The sequence below is a fragment of the Zalophus californianus genome, chromosome 16, assembly GCF_009762305.2.
Source record: "Zalophus californianus isolate mZalCal1 chromosome 16, mZalCal1.pri.v2, whole genome shotgun sequence".
Taxonomy (NCBI): Eukaryota; Metazoa; Chordata; class Mammalia; order Carnivora; family Otariidae; genus Zalophus; species Zalophus californianus.
This window is the reverse complement of record NC_045610.1, coordinates 45,882,814-45,906,212: the sequence shown is the minus strand read 5'-3', so window position 1 is coordinate 45,906,212 and position 23,399 is coordinate 45,882,814. Positions and strand designations below refer to the sequence as shown.

The 23,399-nt window shown below is 48.1% G+C and overlaps 1 protein-coding gene across 1 annotated transcript in view; it reads right to left on the bottom strand.

Annotated features, from left to right (window-relative positions):
* The window catches only part of ITGB3 (integrin subunit beta 3), a 59,095-nt gene that overhangs the window by 20,280 nt on the left and 15,416 nt on the right, over nt 1–23,399 (bottom strand). The window contains exons 2-10 of the mRNA XM_027626193.2: nt 22,583–22,668; nt 14,514–14,709; nt 13,362–13,614; nt 11,889–12,051; nt 11,094–11,255; nt 9,121–9,216; nt 8,620–8,709; nt 7,736–7,870; nt 6,098–6,527 (exon numbers count right to left, since the gene is read on the bottom strand). Of these exons, the coding sequence (XP_027481994.1) occupies nt 6,098–6,527; nt 7,736–7,870; nt 8,620–8,709; nt 9,121–9,216; nt 11,094–11,255; nt 11,889–12,051; nt 13,362–13,614; nt 14,514–14,709; nt 22,583–22,668 (1,611 nt within the window). The remainder of the gene's footprint in view (nt 1–6,097; nt 6,528–7,735; nt 7,871–8,619; nt 8,710–9,120; nt 9,217–11,093; nt 11,256–11,888; nt 12,052–13,361; nt 13,615–14,513; nt 14,710–22,582; nt 22,669–23,399) is intronic.

The window sequence follows — 23,399 nt, the reverse complement described above, 5'->3', positions numbered from 1 at the left end:
GGAAAACATACATGTTCACCAGCATGTGCCCTGTGCTGTATTAGCATAGTATTGCAAAGAACCAGCAGCGCTAGTAGGAAAGAGCTCGTCACTTTACTGAGGGAGTGTAGGAATGGGAGAGAGGGGCCTGGGGTGGGGGTTAGGTTGGTTAAATGCAGGTGTTAACTCTTGGTGCTACATCCCCCTAATTACTTAACAAGACTTGAAAACTTGGCTCCCAAACTCAGAAGAAAAGGTGACTCATTCTCAAGGATTCGGAATCAGGAAGAAGTGGATGAATAATAAAAATCTGATTGTTAATCAGAGGAAAGGCAGGGAGCAAGGGGGAAGTAACCTCATTTGGTCTGAAAACCATTCCACTTGTGTGAGCAAATGGGCCCCAAGATGGTGGAGGAGAGGGAGGTGCATGGGCAGGCTCAAACGGCCGCTAGCTGGCACCTTCAGCGTCCCAGTGACAGCCAGGCGAGCGGGGCCCCACAGTGTCCACTACACCCAGCTTTTAATGATGGCTCCCGGACAGGGAAAGGCCGATGCCACAGAGGACCGGCAGCACTCAGAGACCTCGGCCTCCTCAGAAACCCCTGTCCCATAGTGTTCCCTTTGTGCGGCCCAACAAAGTGATCTTTGAGAAGACGGTATGCCAGGCCAGCCCGGGAGTGAAGTTGGGAGTCCAGTGGCAGGCCACAGCCAGCATGCCCTGGCAGGGTCCGCCCATAAAAGGAAGCCACAATGTGGTAATGTCACAGGACGGGCACCCCGCCAGCCAAAGGGTGGCTGAGCCCGGGTTCACAGGGAAGTCAGAGGAGGGTGGTGAGGAATGAAGAGAAAGTGTAAGAAAGAGGAAGGAAATAGGAAAAGAAGGCAGCAGGGGAGGGGTGGAGCCGAGGGAGGGGGAAGGGAAAGAGAGGAGCAGACCTTTCAGGTCCCGTGGAAGGCAACCACTCTCCCTAAACAGCTTGACCCTCTGGGCCAATGCTTAGCTCCTCTCCCCTGCTTTATGAGCCAGCCCTTTGTTTGACATCCTACTTCCTCCATGAAGCCACCCAGGCTTCCTCTGCCTACAGTGAGTCTCTCTCCAGTGGACTCCTATAATTATTCCCCAAGGATACCTCACTTCCGAGACCGGGCAGGTTCTGCCTCATGCTGTGAATTATCCTTAGGTAAGCTAATTAAGGGCAAAACTGTCTTATGCATGCCTCGTGATCCCACAACACTACAGCACAGAGCTGGCTAAGGGGCACCTGATCAATCTACGCTCATGGACATGGCAGGTGGGGAGTCCCCTGAGGACAAGGATGCACCCCCTGGTGTTTGAGGCAGGAGTGCTGATACCATGTAACCACAAAGGCCATACCCCGGTGGGGAGGGGGGAGGGGGAAGGCCAGAGGCTGGGGAAATAGCCAAGTGGTAGCATGCCACCCTCATGAGCCATGGCTTGTGGCAAAGAACAGACCACCGGCCAGCAGCTCTGGGGAGAGACAATGGTGAACCGGTGTATAAGCCTGAGCAGTCAGGAATCAGGCACGACCCCTGTTCACCCATTTGGACTGAGTGCCTGGCACAGAACAGGTGTTCAATAAATATGTGTCCCTGAGTATCTGTCCCTGGAGAGTATGATGGTGGCACCACAGGATCTAGACCCGAAACCAGTAGGCACACAACACTCCGGCTGGAAGCGGGGGAGGGAGGCCTCTCAGAGACTACAGCGGCTGCCTGGGGTTCCCTCATGAATTAAGCTGGAGCACATGGGGGACAAGCTGTTCTTGCACTGGTAGGAGGCAGGAAGCAGGCTGCTGACCCAGGCAGCTTTGTTTTATGGCTTCGGGGCAGCCAGCAGCTGAAGGAAACACACTCTGGACGGGATCCCTCCCACACGGTGTCACACCAGACCAGGAACCACGAGGCACAGAGGAGTAGACCTCCCTCTGTCCTTGGTGCCTATAGACAGAGGGGCTGTCTGTAGGCCTCTCCTAGGACAACCCTCTCTCCATGGTCTCCCACATCAAACTTACCAATTCCCTTTGGCACTTTGAATATGATGTAAGTACTATTAAATATTACAATAAGCTGAAATTCCTGCCTCACCCTCTAATTCAAACTGCTGTTTGTGTGTGTATGTCGGTATGTAACTGATCTCTCTCTCCCTATCATTTCTCTCCGATCTCTCTCTCAAATTTTGTTGACTTGGGCACCTGGGTAGCTCAGTTGGTTAAGCGACTGCCTTCAGCTCAGGTCATGATCCTGGAGTCCCGGGATCGAGTCCCACATCGGGCTCCCTGCTCAGCGGGGAGTCTGCTTCTCCCTCTGACCCTCTTCCCTCTCGTGCTCTCTATCTCTCATTCTCTCTCTCTCTCAAATAAATAAATAAAAAATCTTTAAAAAATTTTTGTTGGCTTGAGTAAAGGAAACAATGTTGCAGATAATAAAAACAAGCCATTTTTATGTTACTAGGGCATGTTTTAGAATGACACAGATTTAACTTTCTAATCAAGCTCTCTTAGACTGATGTTAAAGTGAACATCTAGGTAGATTAGCTCAGCTCATTAAGCCCCAGTGCAAAGGAAGCCAATCTGAGTCATAGATTAGATCACCATACAAGCCAATTATAATCTCTGTTGATTGGCTACACAATACACCCAAAAACCAATTGCAACCAGTTTGCAAATGTCTTCGATCTCTCTGTCACAAGAGGGATCAAGCCTCAGTGATCATAGCCCAGCAAAAACCTCTCCCCAGTGCCCCAGGAACTACTCAGACATGCTGAGAGTCAGCATGTCTGCAGATAAAGACTAACTCACATTACTTTGATTTCTTCTAGCTGGGGAAGCATCCTAGGAGTGGTCTTTGGGGCAAGGACAAACCAGCTTGAGATTTTCAATGGACCTCAAGATTTTACTGACTTTTGTCATGAGAAGGACAAAACCTCAGTATCCTGCAGGTAGGACTTGACATCATAACCCTCCATCTGTAGGCTGGACCCCTCAATGGCAATGCTTTCTTTCTTTTTTTTTTTTGGATGTAGTGTTCCATGATTCATTGTTTGTGAATAACACCCAGTGCTCCACACAGAACGTGCCCTCTTTAATATCAATCACCAGGCTAACCCATCCCCCCTCCCCTCCCCTCTAGAACCCTCAGTTTGTTTTTCAGAGTCCATCGTCTCTCATGGTTCATCTCCCCCTCCGATTTACTCCCCTTCATTCTTCCCCTCCTGCTATCAGTTCTTCTTTTTTTTTTCCTAATATATATTGCATTATTTGTTTCAGAGGCACAGGTCTGTGATTCAACAGTCTTGCACAATTCACAGTGCTCACCATAGCACATACCCTCCCCAATGTCTATCACCCAGCCACCCCATCTCTGCCACCCCCCCACCACTCCAGCAACACTCAGTTTGTTTCCTGAGATTAAGAATTCCTCATATCAGTGAGGTCATATGATACATATCTTTCTCTGATTGACTTATTTCACTCAGCATAACACCCTCCAGTTCCATCCACGTCGTTGCAAATGGCAAGATCTCATTCCTTTTGATGGCTGCATAATATTCCATTGTGTATATATACCACATCTTCTTTATCCATTCATCTGTCGATGGACATCTTGGCTCTTTCCACAGTTTGGCTATTGTGGACACTCCTGCTATAAACATTGGGGTGCACGTACCCCTTCGGATCCCTACATTTGTATCTTTGTGGTAAATACCCAGTAGTGCAATTGCTGGATCATATGGTAGCTCTATTTTCAACTGTTTGAGGAACCTCCATACTGTTTTCCAGAGTGGCTTGCATTCCCACCGACAGTGTAGGAGGGTTCCCCTTTCTCCGCATCCCCGCTAACATCTGTCGTTTCCTGACTTGTTAATTTTAGCCATTCGGACGGGTGTGAGGTGGTATCTCTTTGAGGTTTTGATTTGGATTTCCCTAATGCCGAGCGATGTTGAGCACTTTTTCATGTGCCTGTTGGCCATTTGGATGTCTTCTTTGGAAAAATGTCTGTTCATGTCTTCTGCCCATTTCTTGAATGGATCATTTGTTCTTTGGGTGTTGAGTTTGATAAGTTCTTTATAGATTTTGGATACTAGCCCTTTATCTGGTATGTCATTTGCAAATATTTTCTCCCATTCTGTCGGTTGTCTTTTGGTTTTGTGGACTGTTTCTTTTGCTGTGCAAAAGCTTTTTATCTTGATGAAATCCGAATAGTTCATTTTTGCCCTGGCTTCCCTTGCCTTTGGCGATAATTCTAGGAAGAAGTTGCTGCGGCTGAGGTCGAAGAGGTTGCTGCCTGTGTTCTTTAGGCATTTTGATGGACTCCTGTCTCACGTTTAGGTCTTTCAACCATTTGGAGTCTATTTTCGTGTGTGGTGTAAGGAAATGGTCCAGTTTCATTCTTCTGCATGTGGCTGTCCAATTTTCCCAACACCATTTGTTGAAGAGACCATCTTTTTTCCATTGGACATTCTTTCCTGCTTTGTCAAAGGTAAGTTGACCATAGAGTTGACGGTCCATTTCTGGGCTCTCGATTCGGTTCCATTGATCTATGTGTCTGTTTTTGTGCCAGTACCATACTGTCTTGACGATGACAGCTTTGTAACAGAGCTGGAAGTCCGGAATTGTGATGCCGCCAGCTTTGCTTTTCTTTTTCAATATTCCTCTGGCTATTCGGGGTCTCTTCTGGTTCCATACAAATTTTAGGATTATTTGTTCCATTTCTTTGAAAAAAGTGGTTGGTATTTTGATGGGGATTGCATTGAATGTGTAGATTGCTCTAGGTAGCATTGACATCTTCACAATGTTTGTTCTTCCAATCCATGAGCATGGAACGTTTTTCCATTTCTTTGTGTCTTCCTCAATTTCTTTCATGAGTATTTTATAGTTTTCTGAGTACAGATCCTTTGCCTCTTTGGTTAGATTTATTCCTAGGTATCTTATGGTTTTGGATGCAATTGTAAATAGGATCGACTCTTTAATTTGTCTCTCTTCTGTCTTGTTGTTGGTGTATAGGAATGCCACTGATTTCTGTGCATTGATTTTATATCCTGCCACTTTACTGAATTCCTGCATGAGTTCTAGCAGTTTTGGGGTGGAGTCTTTTGGGTTTCCCACATAAAATATATCATCTGCAAAAAGTGAGAGTTTGACTTCCCCTTTGCCGATTTGGATGCCTTTGCTTTCTTTTTGTTGTCTGATTGCTGTGGCTAGGACTTCTGCAATGCTTTCTAATTTATGTGCTGTCCAGCGAGCCGGCCACTCGCCACATGTGGTTCCTGCGCAAAAGAGGAACTGACGTTTTCATTTTTCATTCCATTTAAACTTATTTAAATTTTGCTTAAGTTATAATTTCATTTGATGAATTTAAATTTAAATAGCCACATGTGGCTACTATACTTGACAGCACAGATCTGGGACAGTAGTGCCAAGAGTGAAAACAAAATAGTGCCGACACATCATCGGAGCTTACAATTTTCCCACCATCATTCCAAGTGTCTGGGCTTCTTAAATGTGCTCCATTGTCTTGCTTTTTTACTATTGTCCAAGTCTTATGATGAAAAGACAAATTCATGTAAAACAAATATTGCTAACTTTGCTAGATAGTCTGATATCATATATTTTCCAAACCTGTCGGTGTGTACCTGATCTCTCTCTCCTGATTTTGGTAGTTACCAAAAATCTAATTACCATCGGTCAGTGATTTTTTTTTTTACCTAAACATAAGGGGTTGGTCCCTATCCTTGAAAGGATTAGGAACCAGTGACTGAAAGTATTAGCAGAAGGGCAGGTGAAAGAAAAGAAGAAACCTGCCTTCACCTTCGAGTGTCCCCACTCTGCCCCAAGCTATTCTAGGAGGGGAGTCCCTCGGAGCCCAAGCTCACTTACGTTTCTGTGTGTACCCCAAGAGCAAGGACTTGGGGAGCTGGGAGGGATTAAAGAGAACCTCCTTCTGCTTTCCGCCGTGGGAGTGGAGCACCATCAACACCATCCACTTGGCTCTGCCTGCCCGGCCTTCCCGTGCCCACCTGAGCCCTGAAGTTTCCAGAGGCCACGGATGCACGAGCGCGCGTGGGGACAGGGACGGGAACGTGTGCAGCTCTACTCACCTGAGCACATTTCCCCCTTGTAGCGGACACAGGAGAAGTCATCACACTCGCAGTACTTGCCCGTGATCTTGCCGAAGTCGCTGCTGTGGCAGACGCACTGACCGCACAGGCACTCGCCCCGCTGGCTACAGGCGGGCTGGCCCTCCTGGGGGCTGCACTCATCCTGCTGGGAGGGGCGGTAGTCCTCCTCCGAGCACTCACACTGGGAGCCCAGCCAGCCAGGCCCGCAGAGGCACACCCCGCACTCAAACGTCCCATTGCCATGGTTGCAGCGGTCGCTGGAAGTCTCGGCCTGGGCCTGGCATTCACAGTCACAGTCAAAGGTGACCTGGACCGTGAGGCTGTCTTTGAAGCCTACAGGCTTGATGGTGAAGGACTTCTCCTTCTCCTGTGGGCAGCCACGCACCTTGGCCTCAATGCTGAAGCTCACCTGGGAGGAGAGTAGGACCGCATTCAGACGTGGGTGAACCTGGACCCTTTTAACATTCCAGCCCTGGAGGGAAAGAAGCTGGGCCCTGCCCTGCCCTGCCCGGGGAGTAGCCAAACTGGGGGGCCTAATGCCCCAGCAACCTGGAGTTCCTCAGCCTCCCCACGACCCAGGGCTGCAAAGCAAAAAGAAGAGCCTGGGGACAGTTGTCCTCTTATATCTGGCTGGGTGCACAGATGTAATTTAGTCATGAGATATGTTGGGGTTTTTTAATTCCCCATAGGAAATAAGCCAGCTCCAGCAGAACAGAACCTGTGATCTTATAAACATTCTGCTCTGGCCAACTAAGCTAGCTGGACTGATTACACAATGTCATATGTCTTTGTAGCAAGACACACAAAGCACTATTTTGTACCACACAACCCCACACGGTGCCCAACCACAGGCTCAGGATCTACTGTTTCATTTCCATGAATATTTCATCACTTGTGCCATCACATACCTTTCCAGCCAATATTTCTTGGATAGGGTACGTGCACCTGTTCTAGAATATAGATAGACAGACATACGGACAGAGGCATAGAGATGGATATACAGATGCTGTAGATACAGATGATATAGATACAGCTCTCCCCCTTTCTGCTTCCCTCCCTCTCACCAGCCCTTCCCCTTTAGGCAGGAGCAGAAGAGAACCAACCACTAAGGAAAGAAAGCTGCAGAGGCCATAGAGGGACTGGAGGAGCAAAATGAACGTTTGCATTCCGCAAGTCTATGAGAGTGGGTGTTTGGTCTTTTTGCTTGTTCCGTTTGCTGTTGAATCTTCAGCAGCTAGACTGATGCCTGCCACGAAGTCAGTGCTCAGTAAATACTTACAGATGACACTGTCATTTTACATTGTAGAGGAAAGAAAGGCATTACCTTGGGGGAGGTTGGAGACTGGTTAGGGACTGAAGGTAAGAAATATTTTCATTTGCAATAAACTATGCATACGCAAACAGAGGAAACCTACCTGCATGTTTTTTAAAAAAAATCCTGATGGTGAAGTTTAGGTAACAGAGAAGTTTAGACAACAGGAGCCTCAGAGGAAAAGGTGGGCAGCTCCATGATCTCTAACCTCTCATGACCTTCAGGAAGAAGGTACAAGGAAGGGAGGGGAGGGGTGTCCACAGACATTTGGGGGTACAGACCCTGCCCAGCTCAGCCCACCTCACCGTGTCTCCAATCTTGAGTCCGACACAAGACTTGAGGCCTGGGATGACCTCGTTGTTGAGACAGGTGGCGTTGAAGGACAGAGACAACTCCTCAGGGAGGTCACGCACTTCCAGCTCTACTTTAGAGCGGATTTTCTAAGCAGAAAGGGGCAAAAGAAAGTAAGGGGATGAGCTGAGAGGAAGTGGAGAGGAACCAAATCCATCCCAAGCAAATTCTATCGGGGGCCCTGGACTCACTCCAGCGGTGCCAGATGCCAAGGTTCGCCTAGAAGTTGCCAGAGGGAAGCAGCCCTAGGAAGCTGTTTCTTACTGTGTTTCCTGCAAGACCTGCTCCTCGCTCTCTCTCTCTCTCTCTCTCTCTCTCTCAATCTCTGTCCCCACTAGTGTCTGGGTGAGTCTGGGTAAAATCTAAACCAGCTACACCCTCCTGCAAGCCTCATGGATGTACAAAAAGGGAGTGCCAGTACTGGTCCCCTTGGAGAGTAGCCTTTTTTACCTAATTTTTAACCAACCTCACCTTCCCCGTGGCTCAGCTCTCTCTTCTCTCTGCTGTTGGAGCCCTGTCCCTCACCCTGTCCTTCCTCCAATTTCAGGACTCTGCTCCTTCCTCATCACCACCCCCATCCTCTCCTTCCCTTCCACCTGCTCTAAGCTCTTTACCAATTGCTCCTAACAATCCCAGGCATTCCTTTCTGAGCCATTTCTCTCTCAGAAGGCTGCATTCCTCCCAGTGCTAGCCATCAGCGAGCCTCTAGAAGAATAAGAGGATGGCAGTGAAGGCTGCATGGTGGACTAGCCTCCAGGACTCCCAAATCTGAGCCCTCCTGGGTCATGCCAAGTGAGGAGGATTCTTAGCAGGCCCATTTCCAGCACAAGACACTTACTCCATATGCATCAACGATGAGCTGAAGGACATTGCTGGAATCGGTAGACAGAATCCCCACTGTGGTCCCTGGGATGAGCTCACTGTAGTTCTAAGAAGACAAAGATGTGCAAGGCTGACTGAAGGAAGATGGTGGTCTCCAAAGGCCCTCCCCAAATCAGACTGAGGGTCTTGAAATGAAGATTGAGGGAACAAAGGGATATTTTACTTGTTACTGCCAGTAATAAACCTAGCAGTTTTTCAGCCCTGAATAAAATTCTAAAGAACCTCTCACACCCTTCACCCCCACTAATGGCTCTGCAAACACCAACACACCCATCCTCCTAGGTTCAAGGTTGGAGGAGAGAAACCATAAAAAGGAATCATTAGCTCCTGGGAACAAGTTGGAGGAGGGTCTTTTCTGGTTGAGAATATTGGTCCATAGTAGTGCACGCTGGGTCCCCAAGATAGGCCCACCCATCATCACAGGCCCCACTCCAGGCAGCCCTGGGAGCATAGTCACCTGGTAGAGATTGACTACATTTGCAGTTACTGCAAAGATCAAATTGATGTTTTTTTCGGATAGCTTCTCGGTCATCAACCCCAGAGAGGGATAATCCTGTAAAAAGGGAGGACATGGAGGTTGGTTAAGAATTCACCCCTATTCACATGCATCCCTGGATTCTACACCTTAGAACTTGGCTGATTTGGGCCATGGCCCAGACAGTGATGGTGTTTACACCTTTCCACCCCATGAGCAATGTGAGGCAAGGGAGTAAATAGCGACACAAACCCAGTTGTGAACTCCAGGGATAGATGAAGAGGCAAAGGCTGGTGGTGTGTCAAAACCAAGCATCTCTTTCTTCCCACTAGACTTCAATGCATTCATACCAAGGAGCAGCTTCCATGACCCAGGTACTGTCAGGCCTCATTTTGTTTTCCATTAACTCATTTAACAAACATTTATTGAATGACAAATATATTATAGTCTCTGCTGCCAAGGAGCTCATGGTCTGGAGCTGAAGACAGGTACATATAACTACAAAACAAAGCGAAGATCCAAAGAGTGGCATCACAAGGTGATGGTGGGACTCAGAGGAGAGAGGGCTGGGTGAGGAGCAGGAAGTGAGGGAGCGGCAAAGCGGAACTTGGAGTCTTCCTACACCTCGCTCTCCGTCCCATAGGTGTCAGGCCTCATTGTGAAGTTTCCTTATTTTGTAGCTACTGACAAATGCCTCGGCCTGGCATGTGCAACCTCGTGGTGCACCAGCATGTGGTGGTCTCAGCCTTCCTTGCCAACCAGCATTCACATCTCTTCCTCTTCCACCTACCACTGAGCCAGCCCGCTCTTTCTCCCCCATGGAGTGGCCTTCTTTTTGGCAATCCTCCTCCTTCCTTAGGACCCAGATCAGGTCCCACCTTCTCTGGGAGGTCTTCCCTGACCATCCCTAGTTCATGATGAGCTTTCCTCCTTTGAATCCCGAAAGCCCTTATTGACTATGCTACCACTTTAGCATTAATCACGCATCGTGTATTGCTGGTAGCACATCTCCTCAACTAAACTAAAAAGGGGAGGACCTTACATAGTCCCCTTATCTCCCTCAGCCCCTGGTAAGGTGTCTTGCCTAGATTAGGTATCAATGATTACCACTGACTCACCCAATGCTTGGCAGTGCCCGACTTGGACATGGCTGACACCAAGGAACTCAAGCCACGATGGGGATGCTGGTGAACTGTGAACATGTCCCTGGGATCCTAGACCTTGCAGGGAGTTCATGAGATTATCCAGTTTAGACTCCTGCCTTTACACAGGTGTACCATTAAGCTGCCTAGACAAGGAGTTGCTGTATTGTCTTTAAGAGATAAAGAGTTCGCACCTACCTCCGGATACCCAGGGTATCAGTATTCTGAGGGTCTTACATTTCTTTATGGCTTACAGCAATTAAACTCCCTTCCTCTTATTTGACCCTCTAAGGCCATAGAAAACAACTTATCAGAAGTCTTCTCAGGTATCAGCTAAACTTCTTTCTTTGAAGCTAAGTGACTCGGAGCCCTTCAACCTTTCCCCACAGGAACAGATCTCTGCTCTTTTCATGATCTGTGTCTCTTTTTCCTCTGTCTTCTTCCAATAACCACCAGTGAGCATGGTGTTCCAAGAAGAGGCTAATCTGTACAGAGGAGACAGGCAGGCCTGCTTTCCAGCTGGACCTGCAAAAGTCCTTCGGGTCCATTCTGGATGCCATGCTGCTGCTGGAGGCAGCGGAGGGGGCGGCCAAAATGACCACAGCCAGGACCACTTATAATGGTTGTGCCGTCTGTCCCCTGGATGACAGTGTCCAGCTGGTATGGGAGGCAGTGGGAGGACAGGCTGAAACAAGCCCCGCACCCTGCCCCGGGGAAGGGCTGCCATTTTCATAGTCACACAAAGGCTCTGCCTGGGTTAGGGCAGCCCTGGCCATCGTGAATTGGGACCACAGGTGGTACCAAGAATCTCACCATGGTAGTGGAGGCAGAGTAATGGTTGTCACTGCCGACGTGACACTGCCCATCATTGGGCTGGACAATGCCTGCCAGCCTTCCATCCAGCGCTATATGGGTCTTGGCATCAGTGGTAAACACCAGCAAGTGGGACGCATCATTCCTCCAGCCAATCTTCTCCTGTTTAAAAAAAAAAAAAAAAAGCAGAAGAGGGAAAGCAACTTTAGCCTTGTCATTGGTAGAAGACAAAGACCCAAGGACTTCCACGCCTGAAGGGCTGAATAAGTCATCGTGTAGAATGGCTTCAGCCCCAGTCCTTAGAACACAAGCTGGAGCTTTTCCAATTCAAGGGTTTCCATTCTCTTAGGAAAGGAGTCTCAGCTGATTATTTCAAGCCTCTGAAAGACACCTACTTCAACTCCAAATATAACTTTTCCAACAATAATCACATGGCCTGTCTAGAAACCCGCCTGCACGTGCAGAGCTGGACGGGGCTAAAGAAATCCCATCTGAACATCTGCCCACTTTGCTAAGGTTAAGTCAACCCAGCCTTGACTCTGATACACTTCCAGAGAAGGCAGGATGATGCTCCCCAGAAAATATCTGGGATCACTGAGGTTCAAAAAGTGTCAGCTCTGGCCAGGGGGTGATACGAACAAAGGTTGCATATCAGGAGAAACATATTGCTCATACTGTACAAAACTTGGCTTAGTTCCTCTTATTTCACACACAAATCCCCACAGTTGAACCACTTCTTTCCCCCATTATAATCTATGCCAACCACACCAAGTGCTCCGTGCCCTCCAAACTCACATCACAGACTGTAGCCTGCATGATGGCATCAAAGCCACCCTCTGGGGCATCCCGGTTCCGTGACACACTCTGCTTCTTCACTTCTTCATTGAAGCGGGTCACCTGGTCAGTTAGCGTCAGCACATGTTTGTAGCCAAACATAGGCAAACAGGTGGTCTTCATACTAGGGAGGGAGGGGGATAATTTAAGCAGATACCCTGGTGGAAAAGGCTACATGGAGAGTGAGAGGGACAGAGGGAGAGACAAACATGGATAGCACACTGCCCGGGCATATGCTATACAACCACAATTACCCAGACAGTTCAGACTCCAAACCCGTCCTGTCACATTGGCTCTCCCTCCCGCTAGCCTAGAAGATAAGACAGTGAGCTGTGGAACCAGACTGCCTGGGTTCAAGTCCCAGCTCCTAATCATGGGACTATAGGCAAGCTTCTCTATAAAAATGAGGACATGATTGGTCAACTCTCATAAGAGGTGTCTGAGGCTTAAATGAGTTAATTCATGAAAAGCATTTACGTCAGAGTGAGACTCTAGTTGTTGCTATCACCTTAAGCTTAACACTTCTCTAAAGTAACATTAAAACAATGATAAAGCAAAAGTTCATCAATAACTTAATGTCCTTGAACCATCAACAAATTGATAGATCTGTGCTAGACAGGAGCATTTCTGTCCCCAGCCCAGTGGCTTGTTTAATTAATGGCTGACACCTTTACTGGGGAAACTTTACAACTCAGACAGGTTGAAAGGGTATATCATATAATTTTGAAAACTAAAAAGTAAATTTGTGTATTGTCAGGCTCAATAACCATCATTTTAAATTATTATACTCTGTGGATTTTTATAGTCTCCACCAATTAAATAAATAAGCCATTCATTCAGTTGTAAGCCAAAGTGTCAACAGAGGCATACTTAACAATTTTTGAATTTATTAGAAGGTTCGATAAATATCATTTCTACTCTTTTTATATTCCTCTAGGACATAATCCCTCGCATTTTAGCTCTGTAGGTCTCATACTCTGGGTGATGAGGAGGACAATGGAATCAATCCTTCTGAAATCGTAATTCCTCTATTTACTTATCCATAAATTTCTCTCTACTTTTTACCTCATTTCCCTCCCCTTCTCTCTTATCTCCTACTTATTTGTGATCAAGACCAAGAAGGTGATTAGTTTTCTTTCTGGAAACTCTCCATGAGTTTCTAAATGCCCATCTGTCTAATCCTCTGGGTCCCAAGGGTCATAGAGGTTTTGGCAATTACTAACATGCCAAACAGCCTTGGATTCTATTGACACAACACTCCAGATCCACAGGCCAGCTCACTTGCCAGACAGGAAGCCCAAGGTAGAAAGGAGATGTGATTTGGCCAGATGGCCACAACGAAGTTATCCTAGAGCTAGAAACAGGAAGCAGAACTTGGACCTGCCTGAGACAAAGGGGAGGGATGCTGCCCTGGCTTCTACAGGGGGGACTTACTCATAGCAGGGGTTTTTGAGGGCCTCTGGCGGGGAGATGTACATGTATGGTGACACGGGCTTGTCCACAAAAGCCCCAAAGCCAATCCGCAAGTTACTGGTGAGCTTGTGCATCTGGGAGGCCAGCTTGGTGCCTAGGTTCTGGATACTCGACAGATCATCCTTCATGGAGTAAGACAGGTCCATCAAGTAGTAGATGTCCACAGGGTAATCCTCCACTTGCCGGACTTGGATGGAGAAATTCTTTGAATCATCTGGAAGCCAAGAGGATGTTAGTTTTTCTCCCTTTTCTCCCTCTAAGACTTCATAAGTGGATTTGGACACAGTTGAGATGAAGTAACTTCTTGATCAAATCAAACTTGAAAGCCCTGGTTCCTTCTCCTCTCCCTTTGCCATTCTATTCCTCTTCCAATTGCTTGATCCTCTATTATTAACCTCTTTTTTTTTTTCTATTCTAAAATTCTCCACCCTTTCTAAATGCCCATCTGTCTAACTCTCTGGGTCCCAAGAGTCAGAGAGGTTTGGTAGTCACTACACATCAGACGCAGGAAGTAGAAGGCAAGAACTCTGTCCCATCCTTCTCTGAATCCCATAGCTCCCAACAGAAGCTTTGCCCAAGGAAGGGACTTGGTTAAATCTTCTTGATATAATTGGAAAGTCTAAATCAAAGCTTCAAAAAGCCTGTCCCATAGCCTAATCCTTCCTCCCTTGAAGGTCTCCTGACCCTATATTCTCTCTGCCCCTATGCCCCTGCCCCAAACTCACCTGGAAAGGGGGCTTACAATTATAAATTGCTTTCTCATCTTTCATCTCATTCAAGCCTCAACACAAAGCTACGAATTTAGGTAAAACAGGCATTGGGGGAAGGAAGTAATAAACATTTTGTTGAGTTCTTACTATGTTAGAAGGACTAAGTAACTTGCCCAAGGTCAAACAGCTAATCTGTGGGACAGTTAAAAGTCAAACTCAGATCTTCTGATTTCGGGTTCCACTACCTTCCAATTTCCTGCATTCTCCGGCCCACACTGCCCCTGACATCCTTCTCTTCCCACCTCATTTCCATTGCAAGCTACATCCCCAAGGTTCAGGCCTCCACCTTGTGCCCTGTGCCCATCTGTCCAGGGTCTCTCTCTGAAAAGAGGCCCCTCCCTACCTGGCCGTAGCCGGAGTGCAATCCTCTGAGGGCTGACTTGAGTAATCTGGTAGCTGTCTCCAGAGCCCTTGTCGCTGAGGGGTCTGGCCTCCAGGATGCGGGCCTCACTGATGGGGAACTCGATGGACTCCAAGGCACAGTTATCCTTCAGCAGATTCTCCTTCAGATTACAGCGGGGAGTGCCCAGAGGCAGGGCCTGTAAGACAGGAGCCCCAGGTGAAGCCCTGTGGTTGGAGCTATGTAGCTCTCTGCCTCCTGCAGGCTTGGCCGACTCCCAACAGCCTCAAGCCCACCCAGCCCGCCCTCTGGAGCTAAATCAGCAAAAGTGAACTCAGGTGGTCCCTCCTAAGATAGCCCATTGTACAGAAGGGGGAAACTGAGGCACCAGACAGGTTGGGCGAGTGCCTGTTCATGGATTGGTAGTTAGGAAGAGGGTCAGTATTGTAAGATGCCCGTTAGACCAGCAGTTTTCAAACTGAAATGCAACCGACATGTGAGTCCCCAAAATCAGTGTAGAGGGTCTCAGCCATCAATTTATTCAATAAAATGCAATTGAACAGAATAGAAAGTATTAACACATATAAATAGTAAAAGTAAATACTGTTTCGTGAAACATTCATATATTCTGAGTTGGATATAATACACGCAGACATACAGTGTATTTCATTCTCTAGGTCAGGGTCAAACAGGTTGGAAGCCACTATGGTAAGCACTGGCTGGGGTGTGAGATTCCTGAGGGCAGGGGCTGTCCCCTCTCTCTTCCCAGCACCCACCCCAGGAGTCACCACAAAGGTGGGAGGGGGAACAAGGACTGGGAGGCAGCAGAGTTGGAGCTCAGAGCATAGGAGCAGACTGGCAGAGACTACATCTCAGCATTGCCTCTTGCTAGCTGGTTCCTGGGGCATGTCATCGAAGCTTCCCCAGCTATAACATGAAGATAATAAAAGCCCACACTCACAGGGACGTTATGCAGGACTAAATAAGACAATGCATATAAAGATTTATTTATTTATTATTTTAGAGAAAGAGAGAGAGTGGGGGGGGGAGGGGCAAAGGGAGAGAACCTCCAGCAGACTCCCCGCTAAGCACAGCTCAGGGCTCCATCCCAGGACCCTGAGATCATGACCTGAGCCAAAATCAGAAGCCGGCCACTCAGGTGATGGGGCCACCCAGGCACCCCAAGACAATGCACATAAAACCCATAGTATAGCGCCTGCTGCAGGATAAGTGCTCAATAAATAAAAGCTATTGTTAGGAGATGCTCTATAAATAGCTCCTGGATAAGTTAGTTATGAATAAACTGCACAAGCTTGGGCAATTCCCATGATGCCAGGTACTGACCAGAGCCTATCCTATCATTCACTTTAAGCTTCCTCTCTCACCGTGGTCATATGGAGTCCCTTCCAAACACCCTGGTGTATATCTCACGGTTCTCCGGCCGGAGCTCTGTGTGTGTCTACACCTGAGTACTGAGTAGGAGGCATGCTGCACTGGAAAGAAGTCTGGAAACAGGCTCCATCCTGGGTCTACCACCAGCTAGCCTTGTGCCCTCAGACTCATCACTTCACCCCTCTGAGCCTCAGTTCTCTCACCTGTTGGATAAGAGGGTTAAGGTGACATGGCATTTTCAGCCCTTCCCCGCTCTGACATCAAGCACGTTGAGTCAGCACTGTGTGGGCACAAGTCCATGAGAGTTCCTTCCTTTCCAGGTTGGGGGGACTGGCCAGAAAGCTGGGAAACTCTTCCCTGGCCCTGTTTCACAATATTTAGGCCTTCAGGCTCTCAGTCTTCGCCTCCATCCCTATCTACCCCCTCTCACAACCATTTCCAGAAGTCAGCTGAATAACCCATACCAATATCCCAGGAAAACTGGTGGATTTTTTTTTTAAGATTTTATTTATTTATTTGAGAGAGAGAGTGCAGAGCAAGAGAGAGAAAGAGAACATGAGCAGGGGGAGGGGCAGAGGGAGACGCGGACTCCCCACTGAGCTGGGAGCCCGATGCGGGGCTCGATCCCAGGACCCCAGGATCATGACCTGAGCGAAAGGCAGACACTTAACCAGCTGAGCCACCCCGGTGCCCCAAAACTGGTGTTAACATTTATTGAAAACTCACTGCATGTCAGGCTCTGTGGAAAAGTGCTTTATGTGGGTTCCTGTGACCCTCCTGCTTTCGGTTCTCTCATGCTGGAACTATTATTATTTTACAAGTGAAACACCTGAGGCTTGGAGGCCTCACAAATGAGGAAGTCCATCTTACAAGAAAGAAATCTAAGGCTTGGAGAAGTTAAGTAACTTGCCTAAAGTTCCAGCGCTAAGAATGGCAGAAGTGAGGTGCTAACTAGATTGTTTGACTGAAATGATCCTCCTAAAATGACAGTTTGTATTAAATGCTATGTAGAGTGAGAATCAAGGCGGAGAAACAGAAGTATGCAAGCAATGGCCCCACAAAGACCACACCTGAGAATGCCCAGTTAGGGAACAGAAGGCAAGATGGGGATGTGGAAGTTATGGGAAGGACAGATAACGTTCTTCCTCCTTAGCCCCTGCAGGTGACAGATAGCCATATTTCCAGGGGAGGGATTTGGCCACAAGGATCCATCCATGCTCAGAAAATCAGGACTCCATAGCCTAAAACCCCTCCTGATACTCAAAGTCTCTCTCTCTCTCGTGCCCAGCCCTTATATGATAGCCTGAAAATCTTCCCCAGGTGGGTGGGAACCTGAAGACCAACAGTGCTATAGACCGAATGTCTGTGCCCCCCAGAATTCAGATGTTAAACCCTAACCTCCAAGGTATTAGGAGGTAGGGCATTGGGAGGTAATTAGGTCTTGAGGTGGAGCCCTCATGATGGGATTGGTGCCCTTAGAAAAGAGGTCCCAGAGAGCTCCCCGGCCCCTTCCACCATGTCATAGCAAAAAGACAACCACTATGACACAGAATTTGCTGCTACCTTGATCTTGGACTTCTCAGCCTCCAGAACTGTGGAAAATAAACGTTTGTTCTCAAGCCACCCGGTCTATGGTATTTTTGTTATAGCAGCCTGAATAGACTAAGACAAACAGCATGAGGACTCTCCTGGCCCTGGGGAAAAAAGCTTCTGGAAGCCAGCAGCTTCCTTCTTTCCCACTCAGCTTCACAAGTATGAGATGGATAAATGGCATCAGCGATGGGAAACACTGCCTAAGACTTAACCTTCTTGGCTCAAAAGATTCCAGTGGGGACATCATGGATCCTCCAAGTCTCCAAGAGAGATGAAAATGCCCTCCCTGCTCCCAGCCCTGGCCAAGGACATAATGGCAGAGGGGAGAACTTGTGGGCTCGTGGAGTTTTGGTGCCCAAAGTCCTCTTGCTGCCCTGCAAGGGCTCTCCCAACCCTTCTCCCTCAGAAAGCAGTCTCCTACTCACAGCACTCCCTATCTTATCTCTGATTCCAACTGCCCACAAAGCCCTGGGGAGAAACCCTTCCAAAAAAGGCAATGACTGGATAGACCAGGATGCATGGAAGAGCTGATCCTTTCCAGGACTAAGACAGATACTGAAGTACTAAAGGGGAGAGGGAAGGGGAGACCAAGAGGCTGAATGACAGCAGCAAGGCCACTGTGTATCTTTAAGCTGCACTGGAGAAGGGAGAGAATGTTCTGGAGGGGGTTTCCTGACTCCCTGTTTCCTAATGTGACAGTGCTTATTACAAGAAGGTTTGAAGTGCTAAGCCGTGCTGACAGTCCTTATGGTTTGCTATGAATTTCCTTAGAAATATAAACACTAAGAAACAAAAACTGTTTCCCTCCCTCCCTCTATGGTCACTGACATCAGAGGTCAGGAACATAACAGGCCTGCTCTTCAGTCATGCTCTCCCTGAGAGCCTTCTGTCCCAGAAGGATACCAAGGCAGTGACCTCAACACACTTGGGCAACATTTCCTTTCTTAATAACCCAGACTGGGAAGGTAGAGGAATGTCTCTAGGTTACTCAGAGAAACAACTGGAAGGAGGGAGGAGGAATGGTAAAGTCCTAATTCCCAGTGAAACCGGATGTGACACAAAAAAGGGCAGAAATAACCAAGACCCAGGGGAAGATCCTCAGCGCAGAGGTGGGAGGTTCCAGCCCACGCATGGTATGAGCTGAATCCCCTCCCTCTCCTGGGAGAGTGATGCATGCTATTAGTTCCATTCTTCATTCATCCCATTTTGGACATTGGGAAAGTAGAAGCATGAAAAACTGTCATTATCCTACGTATCTCACAGGCTTAGTCAGGGGGTCAAATAAGACTGTGAACATGAAATGCTTTCAAAATATGAAAAATCTCAATATAAGTGAAATATACTCAAATCCTTTTGATAGGATATAAACAAATAAATGCATATAGAAGGTGACTCTTTTCTACTATTACCATTAAAATTACTACGATTATTGCATACTCTTTTCTCGGAGGACAAAGGGCAATAGGGTCTGCTACTTATTTTTCCCCCAGAGAACCTCCAACCGAAATAAATTAACATTGTTTTCTTGATGGATATACAGTGAGGATAAGAAATCACAAGAGCATACAGAGAAGTGTGGAAGGGACAGAAAGAAGAAGAAAAGAAAAGCACTTTGATTTATGGTTTTTGGTATCCATACCCTCTTGTATATGGGAGGGAGCACTTTCAATGTTATACTTTTATTTTTACAATAACAAGTTGAGCAAAACTCTCAAGATAAACACTTAAACTCTGGATTTAAAAAAAAAATAGAAAGATAAAACAGCAGAGAAGTGAGAACAAAATTATGTTGTGACTGAAAAGGAATTAAATAATGGCCCCACACCTGTCCCCCACAGATGCAGAGAAGAAATAAGTCACTCCTATTGGAGTCTTCTACTTGGCTAGACCCAAACCCATTCTTCTTTGTTCATCCTTGGCTGTCAGGCCAAGTGTGAGCTGGTCCACCTTCTGATGTGTACTCAGGACTATGTAAGAATTCCTAGTAGTTCCCTCCATCTTAGAGTCGCCAAATTTAGTAAATATTTGGGACATACTTATATCAAAAATTATTTGTTGTTTCATTCAAGTTTAACTGGTTGTCCTATACTTTATCTGGCTGCCCTAACTCCACTGCCTTCCACCATGACCCCAGATCAGCCCCTTTGATCAGCAGTATTTGCCAAACTTGCTGTCATAACAACCCATTCCGATGCAAAAGGTCTGGGATCCATCCTGGGAACCTTTCTATTTAACCAGCACCCCAGGTGATTCTTACAACCAGGCAAGTTTGGAAGGTTCTAGATTCCAACATGGCACCAGTGAGGCCCAAGATCATGTGTTGAATCTCCGTGTAATCTTGGCCTCTTCGCTACATTCACAGCCCAAAGGCAACACCCACCCCCCATATCAGTATGTAACCCCACCCCCACTCCCAAGAACACACCCTATGCAGATGGGCCCAAAACTGCACTCATCCACTTTGGCTATGTTTTCCTATGACCGGGCCAAGCACTTGCTATACACACCCAGAGCTGCTGTCCTCTAGGACCAAGGAAAAGCTGAGCCCAACCAGTTGTTTTTCCCGGCACTGCCAACCCTGCCTGCAACAGCCACGGTAGGGGAGGCAAAAGCAGAGGGCCCTCTAGGGTCAATTGTCAACAAGTCACATTCAAAATGGCCCAGGCAGTTCACTTCTGGTTTTTTAAGTCAATGGCCAAGACACTTTCAGCAATTAAACTTGGCCTTTGCAGAGGAAGCCCTCAGGAAAAGAAAAAACAAAACAAAAAAACAAAAACCAAAAAACCAGCGGTCATGTTCAGGTTACAGCCCAGGATTCCCACCTCCCAGTCCTCCCCAGAGGAGGCTGGCTGACATGCTTTGCCCCACACTGGGCTCCTCCTCTATCTCTCCTCCCCTCTTCCTCCTTTCCCAGAGATAGTTGTGGTCATTCACTAAACTCGTGGCTTCCCCCACTTTCCTGTTTATGTTCCATGCTCCCAGAGAATATCTTATTGGACCTTCTACTTCTACTCATCAGTTTTCTTTGGTCCATGATGCACTCATTTCCTCTTTGACTCACCCCACCCCCTCCCCCAGCACTCCGAGGCAGGTCCCACCCTATGCTTTGATCCTACCCTGCACCTTCTCCCCCATGTCCTCCCCTGGTCTGCCCCAGAGGACAAAATACACCGTGGTCATCTATAAATCTTCTACACTTGCCTCTCCAAAATCTGGTCACATGACCTATGGGCTTTGTCTGGTTGGGCCTCCACATACCTCAGCTACAGGGCTGGTCCCTGTGCCAATCAAAAGGTATGACAGACACTCCAAGAGTGTGTTTTCTTTTTCCCCAGACTCCTCGCAGCCACACTTGACTGCTTTTCCTCTCACTCTGGGTTGAAAAGGAGAGAAAAGGAATGGGGAGCATCCTAGAAGTGACCCTTCTCCCCTGGCTACCCATCTGCTCCAGCCAGCTTCAGGCCATCCAATCCAAGAAGCTCTCCCTCCTTCGAGGATGCAGTTGTAGAATTCCAGCTTCCTTACAAAAGCAGCTTAACGATATTATGATGGCAACCAAGGGAAGGAGGGTATGGCAACTGAGAAGGGAGGAGGCCACCTCACACTTGAGCAGCGAGCTCAGCCCAGAGGGGTGGAGAACCTGTGGGAGTAGAGGGGAGGGACTGACCCACCCCCTCCCCACCCCTCACTCCCAGCCCCAGGGAATGTTTCATCTGCTAAATGAAGTCAATGTGGCCCAGATGTTGGGCAGCTGCCTCTGGAAACAGTTCTCGTGCTGAACTGTACAGAGGCAGAGCAGTGTGTTGGGCTGGCCTCCTGGCAATCCTCCTGTCCAGGGATAAACACAGCCTCCCAGCTCCCACTCCCCGCTCCCCCCCCCCACCACCACACACTCCCACCAGCCTGCCAGGGAGGTTGCCTTTTTAGGAAACTCAGCAGATTGGGAAGAGAAGCAAAGAGAATGAGGAGGCTGGATTGGAGCAGTCCTAAAACTGCAGAGGGCAGAGACGTGCTGTTGTGACTGAGAGGACGCCTCAGGTAGCCCAGAAGCAGCCTGGGCCAGGAGTGCAGGTAACCACCTGCTGGGGGCCCTGGCCAATGACTCAGCCTCAGACTCTGTAATCATTGGAATCTCTCCAGCCACACTCACCCCCCCGGCCCTCACCAGCTCCAAATTCCCATCCCAGCCACAAACATAGCCATTCCCTCAGACACACTCATTCCCTGGGGCCCCAGACACAACAAACCCTCTTCCTAGACACAGCTAACCCCTTCTCGTCACCCTCCTAGCCTCACCAAATTGGCCCAGCACCTTCTCTCAGTGACACCTAAGAGAGGGAAGGAAGAAGGAAAATAAAAGAGAGAGGAAAAGGTAAAGTTGTGGGGGCCCAAACTTCACAGGGGAAAAGGAAAGAGAGCCTCTGACTGAACACCCCTCACCCCGCCATGGAAGCTCAAGATTTCTCTTTTATTTGCCTTTTAAAAACGCTGTGATGTGGGTGCCTGGGTGGCTCAGTCAGTTAAGCATCTGCCTTCCGCTCAGGTCATGACCCCAGGGTCCTAGGATCAAGTCCTGCGTCGGGCTTCCTGCTCTGCAGGGAGTCCGTGTCTCCTTCTGCCCCTCCTCCCAGTCATTCTCTCAACCTCTCTCTCAAATAAATAAAATCTTTTAAGAAGTTAAAAAAAAAAAAACCCTCTGGAATGTTTGTAAGCCAGCATCCGTTCTATACCAAGAACCCTCTGCTGCCTCTCGTTTTGATACCCGAAGCCCTGCTTCCCTGGGGCGCTCCACCCTAACAAAAAGCAAGCAAAGTGTGGTAAGGGGGGACAATGGCTACAGTGAGACCAGGAACCTAACCAAAATTGGCTCATGCTAGGGGGCCACACAGCAGAATCTGGAAGGCATTCCCAGTAATGACCCCATGACAGCTCACTTTGACATCCATCAATGGGAAGGCTTCACTCTAGCTCTACTCAGAAGGAACAAGGGGCTTGTGTATTTAACAGGAAGGAGATGCCCCTCTGGGTCCATTCCTGCACAAAAGCAGCTGAGCCTGGGGAAGCAGTAAGGTCATGTGTCTCCTTACCTCATCTGAGCACCAGGCACACACGGGACTCACAGCCAGACATTGCTGGCAGGAGCGGACACCTCGTGTGGTACAGATGTTGGACACTGCAACAGAGACAAAAGCATTAGCACCCACTTGGCCTGCACAGGGTAACTGGCCTGTCCCATCCTTCCCAACATCCCCAAACACCCAGATTTATAGCTCTCAGATGCACACAGCAGGTCTGACCATACCCCAGACTTTCACCAACCAAAGGCTGTATGGTTAGGAAGAAAGAATGAGAAAGGTCGGAAGAAACTCATCACCACCCTCACTGATGAGGCCCCAGTGATGACAAGTGCTGGAGCAAGACTGAGCCCTGGACCCTAAGTGTCAGGTCATAACTGACGGAAAGGTTTTAATTAACGACTCGTTTGACACCTACGTTGTGCATAGGAAAATCTGAGGCCCAGGACAATGCGATGGGCCCTCTCTCCAATTATTCTAGTGATTGCTTCACAGCCCCTACACGGGGATCCAAGGCCCTGATGTGCTAACATGAACACACAGCCTAAATATGGTGGGGGGGGGGGGGGCGGGGAATATTCCCCTGGCCAGCCAAGACAAAGTAAATCTTCTGAAACCCGCTCAAGCTTCCCAATACATCTATCTTCAGGTCAAGGTGTAGAATGGTCCAGGGAGAACTCCAGAAATGTCAGAAAAGCCTGAGTAAGATAAGCTGGAAGGACATGGATTGGAGCTGAAAGGCCCATACTTGAATTCTGAAGGCTCTTTTTACTAGCTGCGTCGTGACCTGGAGCAACTCCGTTAACCTTTATGTAACGGTAATAGCTAC